Consider the following 27,838-nt stretch of genomic DNA (forward strand, 5'->3'; position numbering starts at 1 on the left):
GGGCTCTCTCTCTTTCTCCTCTCGTGTCTGAGGCCGACGAGTGTCGGCGGAAATCGCGCGCCTGTCAAAAACTGATTCCGAGATCTATACGATACTTTATGTAGCCGGAGATAGCGAAGTTTTAGTCTCCCGAGTCCGTAAACGTGAGATTCTTCCGAGATACTTTTATCCTATCCTCCCGGAGCTTCAAAGTTTTTTCTCCCGCTCTTTGATACTTTGGTTGAACATTGTGAAAATAATGTTTCTGTGCGTACACGGATGAAATTTCGTTTTGTGTTTAATGATTTGGCGCGATCGTATTTTGTTACTACCGACGAAACTAATCATGCTTACATGTATTTTCAAACGCACCACGTGGCAGAACGTGGAATTTCTCGCAGTGCAATTCCACGTTATCTGTTATTTAACGAGTATCTCCCGCCAAATGCTTTATTTATATTATCAGCTGCTTCCACAACATTGCAATTCCCCAAGTTTATATTCAAAATATACACTTGTGTTGTTATATACTTGTGTACAGAGCCGGATATTTAGGCATGCTTGTTCACTTTAGCCGATTCTATTCAACAAAATCTCTTGCAGAGATTGCGAAGTGCGTAGTTCACGTCATTCTTTTTATTAGACACCTGCGTATTTGTTTAAAAGCCAGCTAGAGAGAAAACAATCCTGTTTACAAAGTTCTATTGAAAATATTTGTGAATGGAGAAATGTTAGATATTCTCTATTTCAAATAAAATATTCATCTTTTATTCAATTTTTTTATCGATATGCCATAAAATTAATCGAATACATATCGCTGTAAAAGAAAAAAGTTGCTGTAAAAGAAAAAAGACGGAAGACAAAAAGTGAAACAATTTGGAGAACAAAAAGTTAATACTCAAGTAATCTTTATCCTTGATATCTCTTAGATTTTCTTGTCGTTTAATCGTTTGGAGAAAAGCAAATATTACGACGATACAATCACGACTTCTGAGACTACCCTCAAATCTGCCCGTGAATTGCTAAAAAGGCAACTACATGCAACTTACATTGACATTTTTTGCGGTAGAAAGAACTAGCGTGGCATTATCAGCTTGGAATATTTTAACTTGGCTAACGTGCCGGCTGGCGACGAAAAAAAGCAAGTTAGTTTACCGGCGTCTTAAAATATGTACACGACACTTTTTTACTAGCCATTAGCACACACCATGGCATGCCGGGGGCCAATAGAGAAAAGCGTCGTGTAAACTACGCTCTCTTGACTGATAAATTACAGTTCTATTAAAGTGATCCCATTTACGCGCAATCCCGCCGTTTACGATGATCTGTATATTTAAATTTTTCAATTGCTTACAACTCATAAATTATTCAGCCGTTACACGTCCGCCGCGAGGAAAAGGAAAGTCGATATTAATGAAGACGGAACACTTTGCATAATACAATAAAGCAAGTAACGCGATGATATTTAATGAGCAGTCCGCGCAGACGGACGTTTTAAGCGCGACACTCACCGCCGTATTATTACGATCGTCAAATTCTGAAATTCTTAAAGCCGATAACGAGTTATAAATATGCCGCACCTAGTTTTCATCCATTTGCGCTTTCATACGATATTCAAGAAACGTGCTGAAATAGAGGAAAGGTCGCGGGCATCGCGATGGGGAAACGCCGCAAAATCCGCCGCAGCGCGAACGCCGGGGGAGAATAATCGCGAATAAAGTGAGTTAAAGTTCGTCCCCCGCAACAAAGCTAATTTCCCGTTCGCGTGTCTCGACTGTTTCATTCGCCCACCAGGACGGACTTATTTGTCGCTTCCGTTTCACCCCGTTTTGCACCGTGTTCCATCTTGTGTGTGGATGACAAAAAGAGGGGCAGACAGAGAAAGAAAAAGAAAGAGAGTGACAGAGAGAGAGAGAGAGAGAGGGAGAGAGATGGGAAGGGGTGAAAGAAGAACGCTTTTAACCCTTCCGGGAGTTACGTAGACTATTAGTGCTACGAGCGGTAAAGTGCAGTTTCCTTTCTGGCAAAAGGCGATTTGCACGAATTACCGAAGCGGTAAGTTTAGGAAGGACGTATCTGCAGTTCGCGAACTTCTTCGGGAGACGAACGTACTCTGTAACGACCTCTGTAACGACGAAAAACGATCGCTTCGACCGCTTAGAGGCTTCGCCACTTTGAGGAGTTACGCAACACCCGAAGACCCCTTCGGATTTATCGACCGTATGATCGTCAAATCGTAAGTGACATGCTGATCCTCCTCTTTTTACACGATGTATCAATAAGTAATCGTCGAATCGTACTGCACTTGGAAACTGCAAATTCAAAGTGGCTCGAATTCAGAGGGCATGAGCAAACTTACCATGAAATTCTAAGGCTAATGGGAATGTTGGATACGACGGTCTGATTGAAATTCATACAATTTATGGGTATAAACTTGGGTATTATTATTGCATCAGTGCTTGAGTGTAAACTTGAGCGGGATATCGCGGGAGCAACTTGCAACACGAATTACCACAACGCGATCCGGATCGTCCGTTAAGGGGCGATTTGCTCGGGATTGATCTCGGAGAATAACATTTCAATTACGAGATCCTTAGATCCGCTCCCTCGCATCCGTCGCTCTTGAAAGGAGCACATTGTAATTAAAATATATCATTTCACCTCGATGATCGCGCTCGCAGAGTCGGAATTATTATTCTCGGCCGGCTCACCTTCGATCCTCTCCTTTTTAATCAGGTAATCTCGAGTGGGAGAGAATAATATTTGCACTTCGCTTAAAAGGGCTTCGTGTTAGAGGGAGTTATGAATTCTACACGAGCTTGTTATAATACACACGAGTTCCATTATTCTGATATCAAGATAATCCGCGTTACATTCTCGGACGATTATTACGACTGTCGGGATGCACTAGCCGTACATATACATATACATATATATATATATATACACCATCTGCCACTTGATAAGACAGATTACGCCGCGATATTAAGCTTATAAATCGTAACTCGAATATGGATGCTCGCAGGACGACATCGAACGACCGAATTTGCTCGTACTAAGCTCGCCGTTTATCTTCCAACTTAGATTTATTAATGGAGGCCATTAGGGGAAAGAAGAAAGCGATTACCCCCATCCGCCTTTGTCTCGTCATCTAACTCTAATTAAAACATACTCGATTCTAATTACGACCCATATGTAATTAAGTCAATTCTACTTTTCTTAATTAGTGGTAATTTCAATAAGGAAGTGACGATCTCAAATATCTTGCAATTCATTTCGATAAAATTGTCGATTGTCACAAATCTCCTCTAAAATCTCCTCTCGATTACTACTATTTTCCACTATTTTTATATAAAATAAATCTCCGAATCAATATATATAAACAGAAAAAAAAGAGGGATTTCACAAAAAGACGTAAATATAAAAACTTTATCTCAAAGAAAAATGATTGTGAAAACTCGAGGAATTAATAACGCATTTACACTTCCCTCCGAGTAATATTTTACGAAATCCTTTCTTCGGTCGTCGACGACATCGTCCGCGACATATATATATATATATATATATATATCAGACTTATTAAAAGCTTACCGTTTGTCCGTCTGTGTGTTTCTTTTATTAATATGGAAACTTGTTGCTATATATATGATAATGCATTTCCCGATCCACCTGATACCTCCTCCTTTATCTCGCATAAAATCGCTTTTTACGGGAGCTTACGGGGGAACGCCACGCGCGATTTTAATGCACAGGATTCTCAGGATACGTCGCATGTTTCAGGCCTGGTTCCCCCCGTCCGAGGGAGAATCAAGAGGCAGGCCGGCTGGCGAAATCCCCATTCTGCGCGCGCGACGACGACTCGACGCCACCAATTTCGGGATTACGGTGACAATATACCACGGAAAATCTGGCCGTTTCTCTGCCCGCGAGACTCAACGGGGCGACGAGTCGTAAATTAACGTCGAAAACGCGCCACAGTCTCCACGCCAGCGCATCTCCGCATCTCCTCCCTTCCTTCCCCCCCCCCCTCTCTCCCGTCCCACGGCTTCTTTTGCTCGCCACTTTCAATTAAACCGAGATATACGCGAGAACCGTTCACGTTGCTGTTTTTTTTTTTTTTCTGCATTCGCGATGTCTCTGTAAAAGCGGGAACTTTTCATACCTCGCGGAAATGATTTATGCCTACGTTTTTTTTTCCCCATTAGCTGGCTTAAAGATGCGTCAAAATACTCTCTCCGTGTTATAAATATCTGAATACCTTCGCCTCGAGAAGCACTCCATTGAACGAGACGGTACTTTAAAAAGTGAATGATGCATATACGGTTCATTAAAGTAAAAGTCAGACTATGAAAGCTCACGACTGAATATTACGGCTAAATTAGCTTAATGGAAAATTAGTCCGACGGGAGGGATTTCTCTTTACATCTCTCTCTCTCTCTCTCTCTCTCTCTCTCTCTCTCTCTCTCTCTCGGGACATTTCATAGATATCCATCGATTATGCTTCCTCGAGAAATTCACCAGCCTGCCTTTTTCAAATAGCGAAATTTCCCCGGGCCATTACCGTCGCAAAAACATCAGAAAACTCGCCGCGTGCCCATTATTGCATTAATTAGTGTCGGATCTCAGAGTACCTCTTTGATATACGGACAAGCCGAACGGCAGCGCGACGCCTCGTCCTCGTTAAAGGCAAAGGTTGAGGTGCTATTTCACGAGCCCAAAGGCTCGGCGAACGGAGGTGTTGGGAGCTCGGAAGGTCTAATTAACACCTCGCGATCGAAAGGATTCCTCGCGATCCCCGCTTTAATACGAAGACGGACGGAATTTTATTTAAAGTGTCGATGGGACGGGAGAAGAAAGTCCGATAGCCGATATTCAGAATAAGCTCTTGATTGAAAAACGGATTTATCTGTGGATACAGAATTGAGCGAGAACCCCCCCCCCCCATCATTCTCCCTCCCCCCGCCCCTCCGCTCGTATCCGCATGTTTATTTACCCGTTCGATTTATTCGTACGAAACTCTATCCGTATCCGTCGCCGTTTGCATAATCTGAGAGAATGTCGATAATTATTTAAATAAATACCGATATTGAAATACATATATAATTTAGATAATTTAATGTGGCAAATAAATTTATCAGAAATAGTGATCGTAACGTAATTTCACAAATGAAAAGAGAAGTAGTTTGTGAGTGATTATTCCGGATAAATGGCCGACACCGGATCATCATCAAAATAATTTTCCGATCCTGAGAGGCATTTCGATCGCGAAATGTATGGGGCATCGTGACGTAATTATTCAAGGGTCACGAGACACTCATTCATCAGATAGGGTTTAAAGAGACCCTCGTACACAATCTCCGGTAGCTTTACACCTGGGAAACAAAAGCCTTTCGAACAATCACGCGCGATATATCGGAGGCTGCGATTTAAGCTGAACAAGATTAACGTGTTAATCTCGATTTATCCGATCGGCCATTAAGATAGGCCGTAATGCGGCAATGACACTCTCTTTCTGCTTCCGGGCTTTCGTCAAAACGTTTCAGATATCTCTCGGAACGTTTCGTGGATTCCCCCGTTTAAACCAGCCCGTCCGTCGGTTCGGGAATTCAAGAATGAAACTCGTGTGGAAAAACGGCAGCTGTTGCCCGAGGCATGAATGCTAATATATAACATAACTTTGAAAGATAATGTTATTAAAATACGTTATTAATAACTCACGTCACAGGATAATCTGGAGCAAATTGAGCGCAAAATGACAGACTTTTATCTAAACGATTTGAGTGATACGCGATAACTGAATTTACAAAATTTCGCGTATTAACTCATTCTTGCATAATAAATCAAAATGTCGTTTTAAATGCCGTCCAACCGCAGACGGTACGCGGTCTTACGTTGTTCCCATATAAATAATGGATTTTGGACGGAATGTCATCTACATAGATATTTCACTACGGACATTGCTCGGGTTTCTTGTTGGGCTTTTGTCTCCGCGCAAACTGGAGATTTATACGCTTGTGGAACACGTTCTCTCTATTAGCTATCGCGATTTTAGAAATTTATCGACTTGTGCTTATGCAGTCTCCTTGAAAGAAAGTACGTTTTCGTATTTGTCCTTGTCGTCTTATTGTTTTTTTTCAAGCTTCGAGATTTATTCAAGCGCATTGGGATTTAAACTTTAAGCTTGCAAAATATGGAAATTGCAAAATTTTTTTCCCTGAGAGATAGAAAGAGAGAGAGAGAGAGAGAGGAAAAGAAGAAAGGAACGAGAATGTTTCCTTATAAAGTATCGTCGTGATATATCGCGCGAGAGATCTTAAAGAAATTCAGATTGAAATCTTTTATTGCCTGATCTCAAAGGCACCGTTCGATTAGGAGGTAGTGGATACGCGCTGGAAATTATTTAAAAAAAAAAAAAAAAAAAAATCTACTTCTCCGGTGGAAAGGATTAAAGGTGTTCTAATATTAATTCGGTTTCTAATATTATAATTCGTATAGACCTCTCCTTCGGATATATATTCACCGAAATATATAGAACGTGATTAAAGGGGAGCGAGTGCCGCATATGCGGCATGTTGCATTAGCGAAAGCGGACGCTCCGCTATTTTCCGTCTAAACGATGCCATCGATAGTTTGGAAGGGTCTTTCTAACGTAAAGAGCCGCGGCTCTCCTACCTTCACGTGCCCGTATTTCCATGTGAAAAGAGCGACGGCTGGCAGGCAAGCGATGATGCAGCACTCCAGGATAAGTATTGCCGTTCGCATCAGCCAGTTCAGGGACACGACGCAGGGCGAGCCGTCCTCGCAGGACTCGCACCCCTCGGCGCACGGCAGGCATTCGAACACCCCGCTCTCGGCGTATTGGCTCTTCTCACCCTGTTGACAAAGACGCGAGATCATTTCCCTCGGCACTCTTCGCAAAGGAATTCAAACTTCGGGAAACCGCTGTTTCTCTGGAATTAGTCCGTGGCGACTAAAAGAGGAATGTCTTGTGACTTTTCCGCGTATTTTCGCTCCTCAGAGAGAAAATACGCGACGCGTATTCTCAGGTATTCTCCTTTTCTTCGATTTTTCTTCTAATTCTCCTGAATGAATTAAATACATTTCATCTTTAGCTTCGAGTCCGCATGAGAGTCTCGCATTTTTTGCTCCTTGCGAACTCTTTTCTCCTCGGTATATTCAAGTGCAATATTCACCATAAATGTCTGAGCGTTAATCCGAATTGACGTATATTTTGCGAAAGTGTAACCCCTGAAAAATTATCGAAATTTACTTATAAAATAATCTCTCTTTGTAATCAGGACGACATGAAGAAAATTGCACTTGGCTTAGAAGAAGATTACATTTAAACAATCAATTTTTACAGGAAAGTACTCCTAAAAGATTACACGTAACAAGATGTTATATAATGAGAGAGAGAGAGAGAGAGAGAGGAAGAGAGGAGTTAATAAGAAGAATAAAATAATTTCCGAGTTCCTTTTTTCCAATCTTCTCTCGCAATGGGAAGGAAGGAAATATCTCTCGTGGAAAACTGAAGAATAATAATTTTCCTCTTTCTGGCGTTTCTTTCAAGCCGGAGCGATGCACACATCAGCGCCGTTCACCGCGGCGTTCGCGCGGTAAAAGAGGAAAAAAAAAAAAAGGGGGGGGGAACAGAAAAAAGGATGACACGTCGTTAATATCCCGGACTCTCGGTTATTAAGGATATTCGGAGGAGGAGATGTCAGCCATTGTAACCGTTTGCGGTTACAAACGGTCGCGCCAACTACTGAAGGGCGCGACTGGAAAATAGTTTTACCGTCGCGCGCGCGCGCCCGCGATGGAAATGCCCATCAAATCACAAAAGATACGTAACGCGTGGTGACAATAGATGCCATCGCGCCTCGCTGTCAATACCCATTTCGCTCCTACGAGAAGTGACGGCTGGTCCGACGGACGTGAAAACTGCACTGGGAGGGGAAGAAAAAAAAAAAAAAGAAAATGTCGTTTCTCTGCGCCGTTCGCGCGGTAATAGAATGCGCGGCAAACGGCATTACGTAACGCATCGTAACGCCGTTGCCGCCCGGGACGATCTAATTGCGCTGTCGCGGCGATCTTCCACTCGGCGATTCTGTTTTTGAAGCCGAAGAGAACGAAGAGCCGAACGCGCGAATGAAAGTGGGACAATGCGATCCCGATATCATGCCAGACCATCCCATATTCCAGACACGGGCATTTTACATGCGCAACGACGTATTGAATTTATCGAAGTTTTAAACACACGTTCGCATTATCAATCTTTTTATTTATTTTTTTTTTTAAACACTTTGAAAAAACGAATTAATTTTGTTCCGGTTTTTTTTTTCAGAGTAAACAATTGTTCAGTCGTAATTGCGTATCGATACGTATACGGGAAAAGAATTGATTGAGACCCACCGAAAATTGTAAGTTATTTTTCAATCTAGAACCTACTCATTTCTGTAGACACTCGCAAATTGATAGTCGATACAATGCGTGTACAGGGCGCCTTCCATTTTTCCATCGCGTTAAATTTTAATGAGAGATTCTTCTATCAATATACTTTTGATGCTTGCCACTGATCAGCTTTATATTTGGCAAAGGAATTATTATTACGATGGGCGCTTTTAAAGTTTTATGAGGGCAGGGGGAGGGGACGAAATATCTTACATATTTTGTTAATTTGTAATTCCGCGGTGGAGTAATTTCTGTTTTTGCGAAAAAGAAGATATTACACGGCAGATAAAACGTGGCATTAGGCGTTTCGCGGAGCGTGAAATGGAGAGCGGTGCTGTTTTTACATATTAGTTCGGTTTCAAAACTACTCACCATCATCAATCTCTCGTACTCTTCCTCAATGACCGTACCATTGTAGTACCTCTTGTCCGATTTCGTGTCCGGGTAGTAGAAGCCTCGTTTGCAAACGCATCGATAACTACCGCGGCGGAAGCCAAGCCCGGGAATGGCGATGCACTGCGAATAGAAGACAAAACGATCAATTGTATCTAATCAGGGCTCCATATACGTGTCCAACCCTTTCGTTAATACAGATAGCTGTAACCCGTCGAAATTGTTTTGCGATTTGATTTGCGGATCTCTCGGCTAAAATGATCGAATATACTCCTTGATCGTAAAATCCATATTTCGTCGCAATATATACGGTTTGCATTTTACAAAATAATTCAAGTTCTATCCTATTCAATCTGCTCGCACAAATACGTATTAAGGACAGAAAGAAATGTACAAAGCACACTTCAAATATTGTTTTAATGAAATAATAATTTAATTAATTTTTAAATCGTAACATCTGAAAGTCCTATTCGAAGGAAATAAAGGAAAATTTTATAATAAATATAGAAAATGTTTCAATGTCAAACTTTAATATACTTTAGGATTTAATCTATGAAACTTTAATTTAAAGTTTTAAGAGACCTATTTAAAACAGCAAAATTAAAAACATTTTATTATGGAGGATTGCGCGTAGTGAAAAAACTGGCGAAATATATCATTTTTTGCACATTTATGTCACGCTATTACCGTTTAAATAAAAAAACGCGGAGTAATATTAAAAAATATCGCAGTTATAATCCATTAAAATGAAGAACTATGATAAACTAGGGACATGCTGCGAAATCGACCAGTCCACGGTAGTTTTATTCGAACGAATAAAAATAAAAGTAGAAAAATAAAATAGCCTCATAAAAGATAAAAAGCAAAAAAAGTGTAAAAAATGATTCTTATATCGTTTTTATAACAACGAACATGTTTTATCCGTCGAAAGCCCGCATTCAGTTCATGTGACCGACACGATGGGGAGAAGTGTGCTCGAAAACGTTCCCTCCAAATTGCGATCCTCTCCAAGTTCGTGAGTTATCGTAGCCGCGAATCGGAAAAACGCGGTTTCGAAAAAACACGAGGTTTAAAGTTTGGAGTTTACATAAGGCATCGGCCGACAGTGATATGTACGCCATTTTACATTCCCTGCAATTTCCTGGATTTTTCCCCGCGTATTTACTTACCCTTACGTGAGGAATAGCTGAACTTTTAAAAATTTAGACTGACATCTCCATAAAAACGAAGATGTTAAAAATTTGTAATTTAAATTTTAATGGAGAATTTAAAATCACGTTGCAAAGAGAAATTAACGGCGAGATGGTCCCATTCAAGCTTTTATACTACGGCAAACGTTCCGTAAAATTTGTCAAGAGCCCCGCGATGGTAGGTACGTGACTTACACTACAATTTAAATATTATTCTGACAATCTAAACCGCAAGAACTCAATTATCCAATAATCTAGGCGCGATAAAAATTTAAAACCTGAACATTTTTAAAAACCTATGACATATTCCTCCCTCTTTTTTCCTCCTTCTCCCCTCTGCGAATTTTAATCTATGAAAAGATAAAACACACCGATAACCGGCGCGCGGTTTGTTAGAGAGGAGGAGGGGGGGGGGGGGAGGCAAAAACGCGAGCGGGGTGTTTTTCACGCGAAAGCTAGATGGTAGCGCGGTAGGGTCGACAGTGGCATTTACAAATAGAGTCGGTCGCCACGCGGAAAAACATCCCCCTGGTGGTTTTGCCCTACTCCGTACGGCACATTTAAGCGCGCGTCGCGCCCGACACGGGGAAGGACACTCGCGGGAAACATCGATCCTCGAGGAGAATGCGGCAGGAGAAATTAGCATTACCTCGGTGGTGCGCTTTTTGCACTTGTCACTGGCGGCGAATATGTTCAGCTGCGTGGATCCAGCCGGCAACGGGCACTGATCTATGTCTACCCGGCGGAGGTCTATGTCGATACCGCTGGTGCCCCTGCGAACGATAAATCAAACGTTTTGCGATTAAACCCCCGGGGCCACGTATATAAGATAGGCTTACACACATTGGACTTGAACGACCGACTTGCGCCGGTTTACTTCGCAAGGGGTGAAATCTTTCCGCGAGGGGTGGCGAGAAACGCCGACTCCCCGCACCTATCGGAATTAGATTACTAGTAGAAACTAACGTCGGTTTTTATCCGCGCGATTCAAGCAGTAATTAACATCTGTTCCTAATTGGCAGCCATACGAGCTTGTATAATTCCCTCCTCTCCGTGTGCTTATTGACGTGAACTTTAAGAACAGATGAGCTTTATATCGTAAAACGTGAATGGAATGTAAAAATTACGAAATATGTGAAATGTGAAAAATTTTTATATACGCAAAAAGGACAAAAGAGCGAACTTATAAATCTGATCTGGATCTTCACACGTGAAGAGAGTCGCGTATTAAAAAAACGTGAACACAAGTATTAAAAAAAAAAAACAGTCTATTTCGTGAAGTTCATTAATTTCTCCTGGGCTTTCACGCGCGTCCTATATGTTTCTCGCTTTATATATAATCTTTAACATCACATCAAATTCTCTTGCTTCGTGTCTCCCGATGCATAATTCAGCAGTGCGCGTGTTGCAGCCGATTATGCGTGCAATATATCTTCCGCTGATTCTCGACTCATGTAACCCGGTAATCCTTCCTCCAACATAAAACCCAATATGGTTGCTTTGTGCGAGGAACAGATATATGGCATCAGCAGCTACTGCGTAATATTCGATGAACTTGTAATATATATCCCGTATCGATTTTTTTTTTCAAGTCTTAAATTACTTCCCTCCTCTGAGTGATTTGTTGAAATGTTCTAATTTAAAGTCCTCACATAAAAACTGTTGATTAAAGCGCAAGCGATACTCCTGTCCCGTCGAAATTGCGCGGCTCAATTCACCCTCGTTTCTCGATTATTTAGGTCTAAAATTAATTTCTCGATATCGAAACAGTCGTAATTATTTTTTAACCCTCTTGCCACGGAATAATAGCGCCGTCCAGGTCTGGGACACCCTGTATAACAAAACTCGTCCGACTACTCCTCATCCCTCTGCCGGATAGTTGGCCGGTATCGATTCTTGATTTGCAAGAATTACGATGCGTTCACAGTTGCGCTGATAACAAATTTCCTTTAAACGGATATTGCATTCTTCGCAGCGGCACAGTCCCGTTCTTTTCCGTCCGTCCGGCATTTACCATGATTTTCTGCGTGCAGTGGTCCATGAAATTTTGCATTTTTGGATTTAAACGCAGAAACGGCGGAGCGACGTTATTTCCGATGCGCGATTGCGAGCGAATTTTCGCGACCGGTGAACATATCGCTCGGATATTTCGTAAATGGTGATTTCACTTAGTCCGATGGAATGGAAACGTTCACGGTTACACGGTAAAAGAGCTTTAATTCACAGTAGATAGTAAATAAATTTAATTTCTTCAGAAAGAGAGATAGAGAAAGAGATGTTGAAACTTCAACATAAAACTCAATTACAATCATTCTCCCTTCAGCATACGAGTTAACAGTTTTAAAATGTAAAACAGAGGTAATTATCTCTGATCCGCGTTCACGTCAAGGGATATAATAGGGGTGTGGTTTTTTTCTAAGAAATACAGCGCACAAAAATTCAAGGGAAATTAAAAGCGCAATATCTCGTTTCGAAGCACAAGAATCCAGTTTCACGGAAAATGGATTCTTTTCGGTCGTTATTTAATTGTTCATCGTTGTGTACGACAACAATTTTATAACGACAGTGACTAGTTTCATATCGTATTGCTGGTAGAAAGAATACTTTGCGCTATGAAATTTTTGTAAAACATATCGGGACCGAACGTAAAAACACAGGCAAATATGAAAATAGCATAACAGCAAATAATGCACACTCGTATATGCCATCGTATTAAATATATAAAATTTCAAGAATTTTCGAACTATGGCAGGGCTGAGTCGCAAAGGATAATATTTCCCATTTCTATGTTGGAGGCCAGCAACAATTAATATCGCTGTATTATTTCGCAGAAAGAGAGAAAGAAAGAAAGAGAGGGAGAGAGAGAGAGAGAGAGAGAGAGAGAGAGAGAGAGAGAAACATTCTCACTCTGTTGACACAGAGACTTCAAATGGCCGCTTTCAGAACAGAACTGAAAGCTCTCCAAATAGTTAAATCAATTTGCATAACTGAGTTCCGTTCGTATTTTAGATTAACTCTTCGTCTCGTATGACAGCACATTTGCGACATATCCAAATTTGCCATTAAAATAAATTGAATATTGATTCAATGTCGCCTTCAATTCTATCTCCCGCGACGTATCTTGCTTCTATATGGATACTTGTTGCAATTACTAATTTCGTACACGTGGATCAAGCTTTCTGCTGCGAATATACGTATATCAACGTGCTCGTACGAGAGGATTTCTTTCGAATTCTCTTCTTATTCGGTACAAGCGAAATTTGGATTTTATTTACGTAGAAAATAATTGGATCACATTCTGTATGTAAAAACCAAACTAACAATGTTGCGGTTGTTGGTTGGATTCTTCCTGCAGCATTTAATCCAATTATCCGAGCAACGTCAATCAATATAAATATTTGAAAACTGTGAGAAGCACAGGCAAGTCTCCCATTTGCAATGAAATAAAATCAGATTAAATTCAAATCAGATTATATAAAATATACGTAAATACGGCGGTAAATAAAATTAAAATTGCCTTTAAATACAGCATTTTCATTAATAATATTCTACGCAGAATTATATATATTTTTAAACCGCTGCTACTTTATTCATAATCTACAATTTTTTATTCCAAATCTGTAATATCGTATACGTATGGTACTGAAAATTTGAAAATAAAAAAAATATGGCAATGTACGTCCCCCAAAAATATGTACTTTCCGTTGAAGAAAAATCGAGTCAAAGTCACAAATTCTATGGTTGAAAAACGGTTCTTTCGGGACATTTCTTACATACGAGCATATTTAAGCTGTAAGAATTTTCGCAAAGCTATAATAAGATTCTATAAGAGGTATGACATCTGCATACTTTATCGCCAGGAAGGTGAGGAATGCTGGAAATATCTCGGCCTCGTGTTCATCAAATTGGTCATATCGATTATCGATTGCAGCTGCGAAAGGCCTGCGTTTCAACGGGAGTTCCGAATTATCATCGCTCTCACGAAAGCGCGACTTCACCTTCCATTAAGCTAAGTACAGTCGGAGTCTCGTTATTGTTCGATAAAGTGCATGTAAATTAGCTAACAATCTACAATCGATAGCTTACATTAAAATTTCATAAAACATACGGACATAAATAAATAATTTAGAGTAAACGTTATCTTAAACGGAATATCATATAGAATGAAGATAATTAGATCAACATAATAATATGTTGTATTTAGATAATTCTTATTTTTTGCTATAATTTTTTTGTTTGTGATACACATTATAAGATTTTTCTTACACTTTTTTTCAGAGATCGTTTTTTTTATCAGGAAATAAAATGTTTTTCTTTTAAAATTTATTTAAAAATAAAATAAGAATTGTGTATATATATATATATATATATATTCTATCTATAAAATCTATCTATCTATAAAATTTGACGTAAAATACCTCACAACTATATATATATATATATATATAGAACTGTAAGATATTTTACGTCAAATTTTATAGAATATAGTTGATGGATTACATATCATGAAAACAAAGTATTGTATCTATTATATACTCAGTATTACACTCAGATGAGTTTAAATATATATATATGTTCGTGGGTGTCCGTTCGATAATCGTGTTACGGCAACATTTTAAGCGTATAATAGAAGGAATGTTGTTGTGGTGCGCGCAATTTCACGTATAGAGAATTAAATTAACTAAAAGCAGCAACATTTTAATCTCTGTTATGAAAATAAACAATTTTAATATCAAGAGAATATCCAGACGTCACGTTCTTTTTCTGATATTCGTTAAAAATGCGTTTTCGTATAATTTCCTTTATTTATATTATTAATTATGTGATATTAATTTGGTTAGTAAATTAATTTATATATATATATATATATATACAAATTTGTTTATAGAGATGTTTATAAACTTGAATATATATTATTCAAATATTATAATATTGAGATTGCGTCTAATTTATTATCAAAAAAATTTTCATTTCAAATTTTATTTTACAGTACAATTTTATTGCACATCAATATCAACAGCTTTATTTAACGTATATTTCTCTTGTACATACATAATTTTTTATGTATTTTTTTTTCTTTACACTAAGAAATAATTCATTTCAAATTCCCGGCAACACAAACAGCTTTTTCATTCCACAATTTTACGTATAAATCCCGCGTACCAATTATCTACTAAATTGACCTTAATTGATTTTATCTGCTCTCGCCGTGTGTTCGCGCTGTGTTTATTTATTTACTCGTCATCATGCGAGAGGCGAAGCACGCGGGCACATGTGTTTCATTATCCCCCTTCCCCCTTCCCCCCCCCGAGTTGTTCCATAAGAATGTCGGGACGTGACGTGTATAATTATCGGCGCGTAATTCCGGCGCAAGTTAGGTCGGGATAATAAGGTAACCGGTTAAACGTATAAATTAGGTGCGCATGTGCCTCGGAGGTTTTAGCAAACTCCCGATGCCGTGGTAACGCGGTGACCCGTGCCGAAAGCCCGAGCCTAGACCGGTTACCGGTTATTACAAATTAGATTCGCTAACTCTTCTCTCTAGCAGATAATTCATTTAATCGTCCGGGCGCGAAATAGAGGAAAATAGCAGGAAAACTCGAGGGCCTCGGCTAAGTGGATTTTTCAGCCGGACACAGAACTGACATAATTACCAGTAATTATAACGCTTATGCGCGCCGCGAGCCGATTCGCGGAGTTAAAGGTCCCTGGGAAACTTGGGGGGACAGGGAAGCCGTGGGGAGCGTGGGATGATACAAGATGTTTCGCGACCGATTGCATTTCCTTCCAGTCCGTTGATCCTTCGACAAACTCGGCCAGTCTTTCCTTCCGAGGAAACTCGACGGATTACCCGAGCCCCGCTTGTTGCAGTAGCCTGCGGAAGTGTAACCGTTCACCGTACTACCTTGCCCCTGAGATAATTTCGAGTGAGGTGTTTTACTTAAAACGGAGATTCGATTTCGGACTTTTATTAATTCCCTCGGACACGGTCCCTTCCGAGAAATTATCCGGCCGCCGCTATTATCACCGCCAACGACAAAGATTGGGAAATTGACTCATTAAAAACTACCCTGGTGGATGATCATAGTCGGAAGCATCTTATACGTGACTTTACTAGGATCCCACTTTGCTTGGACGGTAATTTGCTTAAGTACTAATTTTCTTGGGTCCTAACATGCTTGGATGCTAACTTCCTTGAATACCAAATTCCTGGCACCCAGATTTCAAGGAGTCCTAGCATATAAGGCTTGGCTTTGATCCTAGTTTACTTGGATAGTCATTGGCCTAGATGCTAGTTTACTTAGATCCCACCTCCTCTCTTTATTAAGACTCATCTTTTGTTCTCCCGCCGTCAGATTAAGTTTCCTAAGTTCTTCTTTAAGAGGCAGAACGTGCGGTACGAAACATGTAAACACATTTAAAGAAATAAAAGGACAAATCGGAAATAAAACAACAATCGTACAATCCGTACAATCCGTAAAAACATTTTAACAATCAAGAAAATATAAAATCTAATAAAAAGACTTGATATCCACAAAAAAGTGGCAAAAAGAAGCAAGAATATTAAAGATTTGAATTTAGGATTATTAAATTAAATTAAGATTAAAAATTAATTGATTAAAAAGCATATAAAATTAAAGCAAAATTAGCTTCAGGTCTAAGCGAATGAGAAGCAAATTGGATATTCGAGCAGATTAATTTTTTTTTTGAGATTAAATTAGAATATCGATCACAAAAACCAAAAGTATCAAATAAAAAAGTAAAACATGCAATGTAATAAAACAAAATAAAATTAAACGTATAAACGTATAAGTCAACTGAAAGTAAACAGGAGATAAACGAAACATCTGAAATCTAGTAAATATTTCAATTAACACTTTTCTCGCTTCAATTGTGAAATCTCTCCATCCGTGGTCGTAAGAAATTCAGTTTCTACTCTGTCTCCTTGAAGATCTGTCATATATATATATATATATATATATGAAATGTAGATTCCTCAGCTTGCACTTGATGTGAAGTAAACGATGCACGAACGCGTAGATAGCCGAGAGAGAAAGGGGGACGGGAGGGGAAGGAGAAATTCCCGATGGTGAGAGAACGATTTTATATATGCAGCTGTCTCAGCGCGCCGAATGTTATCGTCCTCACGTCTTCGTCATCGTTGTTATCTCTTTGATTCCATACGCAACTCGTCAGCGAGACGCTTTCGTGAGACGTGGTGCATAATGCGCGTTGCAAGGGCGCATCAAGGTACATGAGAATTGTATTCGCATTACGAGTCACATAGGCAACGGTTAATCGCATTACTCGTATTTTCAGGAGGGACGTGAAATATTTGTGTGTTGAAAACGCACAAGACGCATAATTTGTACAATTTCTGTAAAATTCGATATATATCGAGATATATTATAAATTTAGGGAGAATTGCATTCATTTCCTTTTTTTTTGTCACGGAAGATCTCTCGCAAATTGCTAACTTTTTCGATCTATTACGATCTAAACGTTATACCTCTTGATCAATCAGATAAAATTTTATTAATCGAGAGAAATAATTTTTTGTTTGTTTTTATTTTTTTATTTTTTATTATTTTACTTTTTTATTTGTTGCATTTGCTGTATCTGCATTACATTAGCTGATTAACATTCTTACGCTTTATTATTTAATTTTCTTTTTATCTGCCGCATCTGTTTTGCATTAATTGGTCAACATTCGTTCAACATTCCTTTACTTTATTTAATTAATAATATTATGTGACTGCTGCTCCATTATCTTAATTATTATTTTTCTCAGTTTGTGCCTCAATATCGGCGGGAGAATACGCGGTTTTAACACACCTTGCTTTTACGAGAAGATTTTCGTCCATAAAGAAAGGGGGAGAGAGAGAGAGAGAGAGAGAGAGAGAGAGAGAGAGAGAGAGAGAGAGAGAGAGAGAGAGACGGCGTGAAGGATACGTTGAGAACGAGCTCGTGGAGGCGAAATTCTGTTAAAACTAACTAAGCGAAGGCGGTCGTGAAAACAATTTCATTCGCAACAAGGTAAGCGTCCTCGCAGTCTCCACAAAGCGTCGCATCCTCTACGGATGCTCTACGGATTCTCGTTGTCGCGGAAACGACTGGGACTGACTGCCACCAAGCTAAGATTACTAAACAAGAGGGATTTGAAAATTTTCTGACTTTCCACAGTTACTCTTAATTGTCCACGTCTCTTTTTTCTTCGAATTTTCAAAGTTTTCCGAATTCACATTAACGAAGCGGAAAAATAAGTTTTATATATCTCGTATTTTGTGAAGAGGTTAAGATAGAAAGTAGGTAAGTACTTTCTGAATGTATAAGATGACGAGACGATGTACGATCATAATTCCTGGTAAAATAACCGCGTTCAACATCAAGCCACATCTCGCGTAATTTTTTTCAGCGACGAGCTGCATAAATAAAACCGTATCCTATCATTTTTGCCTTTTAAGCCGCGAACATTTTGTTAAATAAGCGCAATAACTGCCGAATAAGACAATGGAGATTTGTAAATGCAACTTTGCTCCATAATTTCGACAGCTTGAAAAGCTTTTATCGGCGCAAATTGTAACTTCAACAAAAACCCGGGGCAACTCTATTGTCTCAGCATTTCCAAAATTCATTCCGCTTTTAACTCCCATTACAAGATATAGACTTTTTAATGAAAATTACATATTTGGCATTTAATTTATGCCAGTAATCCGCGATAATATTGTTTCAATGAAAGCAAGCGGAGTTGTCTCGCGGTTTAAACAAATGAATGAATATTCCATACACTGAATATAACAAGACCGCCTTTGTTTTATCACCCCGTGAAATCACATTGGTTGTTTTCACTCCAAGATCTAGAAAATTGATCTAGAAAGAAGATATGTCGTCTTTTATTTGCGCGCGGCAGCGCGAACCAACGACGTTTCCTCAAGAATTTCGCCCCATTTTAGTAGCCTAATTGTAGTCCATTGTAACCACGCTCCATTCTTCGCTATCCGACTTTCAAGCGGCCGGAATTTACTTTTCGCATGACGACGGCAAGGAAACGAGCGTTTGCTCTCCTATTAAGTAATTCAATTAAAATCCCCGCGAAGAAAATAGCGTTACGTCGTATTTCGCAATTATTTAATGAGTTCACACATAAATTCGTAATATCGAAGCACCACCCTCGGTGTAAATAACACGAAGTCAGAGAGAGGATGTTTCAGAGATGCATAGAATATTCAAGTATTTTATGATAACATCAAACTTTGCAAGGAAGGCTACATCCTTTGACAAATTCAGTCGATCTTTTCCTATCGAAACTTCCAGGCTTGCCAGGCTCGACGATACAGACGAGTGACAATATCTCACTTCGCAGTCAATTATTTTTTAAGTAACGTCTCCTTTAACAGAATTTTAGTTTAAAACTCGATTATTAAAATGTCCAGTGGTGAATATTACCAAGTTGCGAAAAGGTTACGAATTTATCAATAAATTGCCTGCTGCAGAAGTTTGGCGGAAGTTTTTTCACAGAGCATTATATACAAAAAGGAATGAAAAAATCACCAATGTTTGAAGTAGTTGCGAAGTGAAATAATAACGATTTATAAACTTAATTTTTCATTCTCTGTATTTGACATGAAAAATTATACATTTAACGAAAGTTGAAGATTTTTCTGAAACTTTCAAGTATATCGAAATGTTCAGCGTTACATATATGAATATTCACGTTACACATGTTACTCATATGCTATTTTCAATATTTTTACATTAATATTACTTTTTTCAAATCATTTAGATTTAAAAAAATACTATTTAATTATTAATTAATTAAAAAATTTTTATTTTACAAAATTTTTTTATACTTTAATTATAAAATCAAAATTGAAGCGTTTTTTTTTTATAAATACATAATTATTTGTCACAATATCAAATTTTATTTGAAAGGAGCGATTTCAAAAAATCGCATCCTATGAAAAATTTATGAAATGGGTGAAATCGAAAAAATAACTATTGGTTCAAATAGTTATAAAGTAAATTTTTATGAAATGCTCCGATAACAAACTTCGAACTTCCAAGTATTCTTCGTCATCTTTTTCCTATTTTAAAGAGTTAAGGTTTTCCTAAAAATTAGTATCAACGATTAGTATCCTTGAATTTCTTTTTCTCAATTTATGTTCGCCAATAAATAATCCAAATTATCATTTCTATTATTTAAAAGATTTAACTGCGTAACTAAATTTTCAAGAATTAACTTGAGAAAGTTAATTCCAAAGTGAATGATAGAGAACTAAATCTAGATTGATCTTTGATTCTGGAAAAAAAAAAATTAGTTTAGTACAAGCACCTGCATTTAACCGTTCGATTTAATCGTTCGACGTAACCGAACTATTTTTCTCGGAAACCGAGAAAAAGGCTTCGGACTTCCTTCGCGAAAGTTCGTGAGATTTCGCCGCTTGCTACTGGAAGATTAAAGGGGAATCTCTAGTAAGTCGATCGCACGACCTTCTCTATTTGCCTGCCACACTTTTCCCCATGGCAGCTGCAATTTCCAGAGTCTAACTAACCTAACCTAACTAACTTAACCTAACTGTAATTCATTGCAACTGCATTCTTCTCTTCCATTCTTCCCGGCCACGTTTGTAGCTTGAATTTACTTTCGCGGTGATGACAGCGGCGGCGTTTGCCTTTCGTCCCGCAATAGTCGTCGAGAGTGCTTCGTCGAAGCTGAAGGGCTCCTCGGAACACCTCTAATCCCAGAAACCGTTTTCAATCGCAATAAAAAGCGCAAAGGCTATTTGCGATAAGGCTTAGCGTTTGCCAATTGATAGCAACCGATAACGATAAGAGGGAGTATCGAGCGGCCGAGGAAAAAGAGAGGGACCTCAATCGTCGTGAATTCGTCGTCGACGGTAAATCGAAGGGACAGCGTGAGAAACGCGATAAATTACGCCGACAGATAACACGTTCGTGTATCGAGATAAACACGTTCGTCGTAACAGGTTGCCGTAATATTTTCAACGTCGATAACAAATATCCGCAGATAATTAAATATACGTCTACAAATTGATTTCTCCGGTAAGAAAAAAAATTTGAAATCTTTTCGTACAATTCTTGTTTATGTGACGTAAAACGCGAAATACCCGATAACAGGGGAATACGTGCCATTTTTATATCTGCTGTACATTCGCTAGAAAATACATTTTCGTGAGTGACGTGAAAATATTGTAAACTCGAGAAGTTAAATTACAACGATGTGCGGTTTATTGTAAGTTAGAATTGAGATAAATAAAACATCCAATCAATTTGATACGCGAACGCGTTTACCGCAAAAAGAAAATGTAACTTTATCGATTAAATATTATTCTTCATATGCAATATATCTGAAACAGAGAGAAATTTAAAATATTGATAACGTAAGACAATAAATATCGAGTTTCATCATCATGTGGCAATAAAGGATGATGGAATCGATAATGCGGTAGGAACATTTCGCGGTTGCTCTAATAAGCGATAAAAGAATGAATCGCTGTTATAAAAGCGTAAACGATAGTTTAACGGCTTTTATTCTTCAGGAACATTGTTCAGAGTTTAGGGCTGTTGGTTTCTTCTTCTAAAACTAAAGAAAACATAACCTAAAAAATTGGAAAATCATTCATTATTCTAAATATAAGAATAATAAAAATTGTTTAAAAATACTTTTTTTAAAATGTCATGAAATATTATACAAAACTAAATTTCTTTATTTAAGAATGTAATTCAAAAATAAAGAATATATGAGTTCCAAAATAATTAATAAAAAATTTAAAGATGAAATTTTGTATTTAATTTAAAGTATTCAAAAGTTTTTCAAAATTTCATAATGTATCGCAGAATATCGCTTGAAATAAAACATGTTCTTTATTTCTCTCTTCTTAAGATTCTTCTCTCTTAAGATTTAAAGATGCCATTTAGAATTCAAATATTATTTAATATTCAGGAGCAACGGCTGGATTCTGGAAGAGCCAAAGATAGGGATCTATCGAAGATTTGACGGCAGATTAAAGGGAAAAATAGGATTATCGAAAATCGTTTAAGGATCCGACAATCGAGGAATCGCTACAATGGCTGAAAGAACGCCGGCGGCTGACAGTGAAAAAGTGGAAGAAATCGCGCAGGATAAGACGCGAGAGATCGACGCCATTTTGTCGACCAAGGCGCCGGTTGACACTGAAAGCGGAAGAGAAAGACGAGTCAGGAGGAACATCATCACTGTGCCGGAACAAAATAACGTCGAGATCGAGAAAGATGGAAAGAAGTATCGCCGTGATGAAAACGGACGATGGAGGCGCGTATTGCATTGATTAATGTTTCATACGGTTAGTTTGTTTTTTGATTTTTTCTGCATCAGCGATCTTGAAACCTTTGATTGACAGCTCGTGAGATTCGTGCGAAGCGATCCTCAAATAGTTCGATATTTAACGAATTTTAGTAACATGTCAGTGGAGTAATTACTGATAAAAAAGAACGTTAACAATTAATTACTAATTATTTTCGAATCATTATTTTTCGGAATATCATACTTAAAGTTGAATAATAAAATTTAAGATAATTTTAAACAATATGTGAAATTTGAAACTAACGCTTAATTAAAATTCTAATTATTTAAAATATTAAATATTATTAAATCTTTTTGCTTTCTCTTTCTCTTTAAAAAATTTGTATTCTTCGTTTTAAATTTCTGTTGCAATGTCTGGTATTTATTTTAAAATTTAATATAATTTTTGAAATTAATAAACCAAGAATAATTAACATGATTTTACAAGTAACATGATTTTATTTTCGCAAAAAAACTATAACTATACATGATTTTATTGCAAAATTAAAAAACAAACTTTTATATAAAAATAGGTATATTTAGAAAACAACGTAACAGTTATCGAATGAACGTTAAAAGTTAATAATTTATTAAATTTTGTTACATTCTAGGATTAAATTTTACATTTTTTTCGTCTAAAAGCTACCTTGTTAGAAATTGTTCAATATTTTTCAATCGCAAATTCAACTTTTTTAAATTTGAGAGTGATTTTTTTATTGAACGTAAAAAAGATGAATCTAAAAAAACCTCTTAAAAAAACAACTCTTACAATAAGGACTCAATTTTCCTTAAAAGAAAGGAAATTAAATTTTTTTTTTCATAGAAACTAAATAAATTTCTTCCATTTAAGAGCTTTGTGTTTGTTTTATAAATTAAATTTTCTACTAAAAACTAAATGTTTTTTATGTGAAAAAATCAATCTAGTTCTCTGTCTAGTCAAATTTTTTTCCAATCTGAAAACTAGAGATATATTGGGCTTGTTTTAAGCTATTTCGTTACTACCTATTTCGTTACTAAAAGCGAAACTTTATTCGCGGCAAAAGTCAAATATTTGTTGGAGTGAAAAGCCAAATTCTACCATCATAAAAGTCAATCGTTTCTTGCACAACAGTCTTTCGCCAACAAAAAGTTAACCATCTGTAAAATTGACTTCGTAAAATATGAATAAAGTTTTTTTTCTGCACAAACTTCAGAAATATTTAAACAATAATAAATGAATAAAACTTTTTATTGTTCATTAAATATCTCTAACTTTTTATGTGCTTTGCCGAATGCAATTTTCACGTACGTTTCCCGTTTCAATTTTACTCGTACGTTTCCCTCTTTCTTTTTTTTTTACTGATAACTTCGATTGTTTGGTAATTTCGATATTCACACAATTTCATAAACAAGATATTTTCTTCGACAAGATATTTTCTACAAAATAAATATGTCTATGCATATTTATAGAATTTCTCGCGGACATATGAAATGCAAAACGATACTTAGTAATACTGATAACCTTAAGTAAAATATGTTAAACGATTTCGACTGAGATTCTTGGCTATTTTTCAAGAAGTATCTCGATAATAAATAGTTTCAGAAAAATCGATTTAAAATTAGAGCAGATGCAGAATATCGATTATAAATACATAAAAAGCCAAGTTGTTTAAGAAAATAAACGATATATGAAATAAAGAATACATAATTAAGAAAATAAAAAATGTATATAATGTATATAATTTGTTAAATGTATATAATTTAAGAAGATAAGAATTAATACAAGATAAGAATTAATACAATATTTTAATTTATAATTAGAATAGTGACGAGATTTTCTAAATATTATATTTTCATTTAGAAATACAAAGTAAATTAAAAGAATTTTATTATTACTCGGTCATTTGAAGACCAGCGAGATTATGTTTGTCGAGACAAGTTCTTATCAAAGAGGCTTCACCTTTGATTTATGCTATCATGTAAATATGATGTAATTCTTCAAATGGAGATTATTACGATTTGATTTGGAGAATTCGGAATCCCCGATGGAAAAGTAATCAGTCATTGCGCAGCGTCATTAGTGTCTTTATAAACTCTGCCTTTTCGGCACTACTCGTTGTACGCGGTTGTCATTTGGAAAGATCGCATCGAGGCGATTGCAAACATTTGAGACAATTTGCATTCTGTGAAGTAAAAGTCGAGAATGAAATTTTGTATTTTGTATTTTGTATTTTTAACGATTATCGTGACAATGACGAGCATCGTGTCATCGGTGCCATCGAATAGAAATCAAGCTGGTTCATCTACCACCGAAGCGGCGACGATGTCTCCATTTAATATCATTACGGTGCCGGAATATCCTTGCCCATCCGGTCAGCGACGTGACGAGAACGGGAGATGCCGATTGGTCTTGCAAAATCTGAAGAGCCTCAAGGGGAATTAAACATGGTAAATCCGTGCGGTTTTGCCGGAGAGATTAAGAGGAGACATATATAAGAAAGAGATGAAAGAATTCTCATGAAAATTAGAATATTCAGGAGAAATGAATAATCATTGCTCAGCGTTATTAACGACGACGTCTTTGTAAATAACGGGGGATTAGCGAGAAAAGCGCTTTCATCCTTTTAATGAAGATATTTCATACGTCATACGTGCCGTTTGGCGGAATCGAGGTCAAACGTTTCGCGTGAATATCGCAAAAATGAAAATTTGGAGCTGCGTTGTTAATCCCCACCGTGACGATGATGACAGTCGCGTTGTCATCGTTGTCGAAGGGAAAACAAAAAGAGTTTGTTACTGGAAAATCGACGACAGTTGAAGGGATTCGAAACCCTCGGGTCGCATATAACAGTGATGTCGGTTCGTGCTCGATCAGTAATTCCGTGTTCGACTGATCGGTAACGCAATTGGAATGAAAAATGTCGAAAGATCTCCGAAATAAATAGAACTAGGCACATGTGACACATCGACGTAGTAACTTTTTCCGATAGTCATGGAAATTTAAAAAAAAAAAGAAAAAAAAACACGTAATAAGAAAGTCAGCAATAAAACTAAATATAAAACTTAAAAATTCGATCTTTAAGAACTTTAAAATTCATCTTAACAGAAGTATAAAGAAAATTTTTCGAATGGAAAATCTTTTAAAAAATTTGAGAATTAAATATATAAAACTATTACAATACACAATTAATTTCAATGTATATTTTTAGCTGAAAGAATTATTTTCAGAGTCTTTCTTCGCAAAATTTTTCGATAAATTGTGACTTTTTACTACATTAATTTACAAAATATCCAATTTTAAAATACGAGTATCTCTGACACGTATTTTTGAATCTGTTTTTGAATGTACTTCATTAGTAGAGATTTATGCCTCTCGTAAAAAACTTTTTCTATCGAAATTAGTTCTGAAAAGCACGTATTTTTGCTTCTTTTACCGGACACTCCTGCATATTTCACGTTTATTTCGCCACTCGTATTATTTTGGCTCATTTCATATATAATATGAAATATATGCACACACACACACACACACACACACACACACACACACACACACACACACACACACACACACACACACACACACACACACACACACACACACACACACACACACACACACACACACACACATATATATATATATAGGATTGAATACAAGAACAAAATTTACGGTGCGTATGTGAAAAAAAATAATTTAAAGCTGGCGCACACATAATTCATTTTTTATATCGCCGGACACAAAAACTTTATTGCTGCGTTCATTCAAACTACTATTGTTTGTTTGCAGATTCGACAATATGAGCGATGTCATCTGAAAACGATGAATATTATAAAATGAAAATCATAACAAAGGACGACAAGATATTGATAGAGTATTTATCCATTTTGCATTATTCAAGGAAGAAACTATTTCATTTTTAATGCGATTATATATATCTTTGTCTATTATTTATTCTTTATATTATATTATTGTCATTATATATAATTACGCCGAAATAATTTGTATTATAATATGAATCAAAATTTATTGTAAAAAAATACGTTCTATCTATGTTTTTCTATCGACATCTTTTGTCGTTTATTTTTATAAAACAAAAATCCATGTACGTACGTCAATAAATTCCAGCAATAATTAAAAAAAACCACAGAGTTGAGTGTTTGCACAAATACGTCACTTTGCGTATTGAAATTTAAATGACGAATGGATTATTAAATTTAGAACTGATTTTTCCCTAATAGTTTAATAATAATTTTTACCACATGTAGAAAAAAATCCACAACAAATATTGTTAAATAATACACATTAGTTCCGTTTATTATCAGATTTTGACATATATCGATATATCATTATAAATATAATGATAATAATGTTAACACGAAAAAGTATTAGCAGTCAAGCATTTTTATGTTAAATTCGGTGAAAATATATTTATATCTGATTTTCATCTTGACATTCTAGATACAAAGTTGTTTACAGTTACATGTATAGTGACCTATTCTTCCTTGATCAATAAAAGATTATTATTTTTTAAAAATATCTTCAACTAAGATCGATATTAGTCAGTTATGTAGCTAGAAGGTTGCTATAACAAGTCGGATGCAAGTCGTAGAGCATGATATCTGGGCTGAAACTGTCTACTGTGTATATTATTTCAAAGTGCATTATTTATTAGAGTCATAAACGCTCCACTTCTTTTCTGTTAAACTTTCATAGACGTTTACATGGCAGAGTAATGGGACTTTCTAGCTACGATGTTCATTCATGATATTGATAGTCAGTGGACTTTGACCGCGAGCAGCACTTTAATTTGCGTAATTTCCATTTTTATTGTGATAATGCAAAGTGTATCACGTTGGAAGTAACGTCTAGAATATAAATAAGAAACATGCGAGATACAACAAAAGCTGCGAGATACTACGTCAAAATAAGTAAAGGAGCGAGAGAAGGCTAGGTGCGAGAAGGCGTTGAAGATTTAAATTACGACGGTTTAGAAGAGAGATTCGAGAAAGAAAAAAAGTACGAAATCAGAAGCATAGACGTTTTCTGCTTCGTTTCTGCTTTTTGCATTCCAAATTATTGCGTTCTAAATTATCACTTCATTTAGAAACGAAAATTCTTCGTCGACATTTTGCTAATGCTCGTGACGATAATGTCGTTAACCTTGATACCACTGACAGTCTGCCAGGAGAATAAGGATGTAATGTAAATACACTATCCGGACCATAGTGCCAGGATTGTATATGTGCAAGAACAACCACAAAAACCATGTTCAGAGGAAGGTCAGAGACAGGATTCCGGAGGAAGATGTCGCAAGAAGATCCGTATAATGAGAAACACAGGTAACTAGGTTTTTTGAAAGAGTACATTTACGTGTATCAGATTGAATAATCTTCACAAGTACAAGAACATAGACTCCAGATGTATGAAAGTTAAATTACACGTAATTAGATTTGGAACCAACGTAAACGTGAATTTTGTAAATTTTTACGGAAGCTACGT

The 27,838-nt window shown here is 36.9% G+C and overlaps 1 protein-coding gene and 1 long non-coding RNA gene across 22 annotated transcripts in view; one reads left to right on the forward strand and one right to left on the reverse strand.

Annotated features, from left to right (window-relative positions):
* LOC105432882 (uncharacterized) overlaps positions 1-27,838 on the reverse strand; it is an 87,253-nt gene that overhangs the window by 13,479 nt on the left and 45,936 nt on the right. For 5 of the 6 annotated variants that reach the window (XM_089082555.1, XM_089082553.1, XM_089082552.1 and 2 more), the window contains exons 4-6: positions 10,663-10,786; positions 8,803-8,946; positions 6,652-6,852 (exon numbers count right to left, since the gene is read on the reverse strand). In XM_089082555.1, coding sequence (XP_088938681.1) covers positions 6,652-6,852; positions 8,803-8,946; positions 10,663-10,786 — 469 coding nt within the window. The remainder of the gene's footprint in view (positions 1-6,651; positions 6,853-8,802; positions 8,947-10,662; positions 10,787-27,838) is intronic. The other variant, XM_011647862.3, reaches the window with a different exon arrangement.
* The window catches only part of LOC105432879 (uncharacterized), a 39,210-nt gene that overhangs the window by 8,703 nt on the left and 2,669 nt on the right, over positions 1-27,838 (forward strand). For 4 of the 16 annotated variants that reach the window (XR_016140675.1, XR_016140676.1, XR_016140678.1 and 1 more), the window contains exons 2-5: positions 8,324-8,399; positions 17,806-21,077; positions 21,979-22,357; positions 26,126-27,678. This is a non-coding gene — a long non-coding RNA (uncharacterized LOC105432879). The other 12 variants (XR_968438.3, XR_016140688.1, XR_016140677.1 and 9 more) reach the window with 11 other exon arrangements.

The sequence above is a fragment of the Pogonomyrmex barbatus genome, unplaced genomic scaffold, assembly GCF_055798465.1.
Source record: "Pogonomyrmex barbatus isolate J1 unplaced genomic scaffold, ASM5579846v1 scaffold6, whole genome shotgun sequence".
NCBI classification, from domain to species: Eukaryota; Metazoa; Arthropoda; class Insecta; order Hymenoptera; family Formicidae; genus Pogonomyrmex; species Pogonomyrmex barbatus.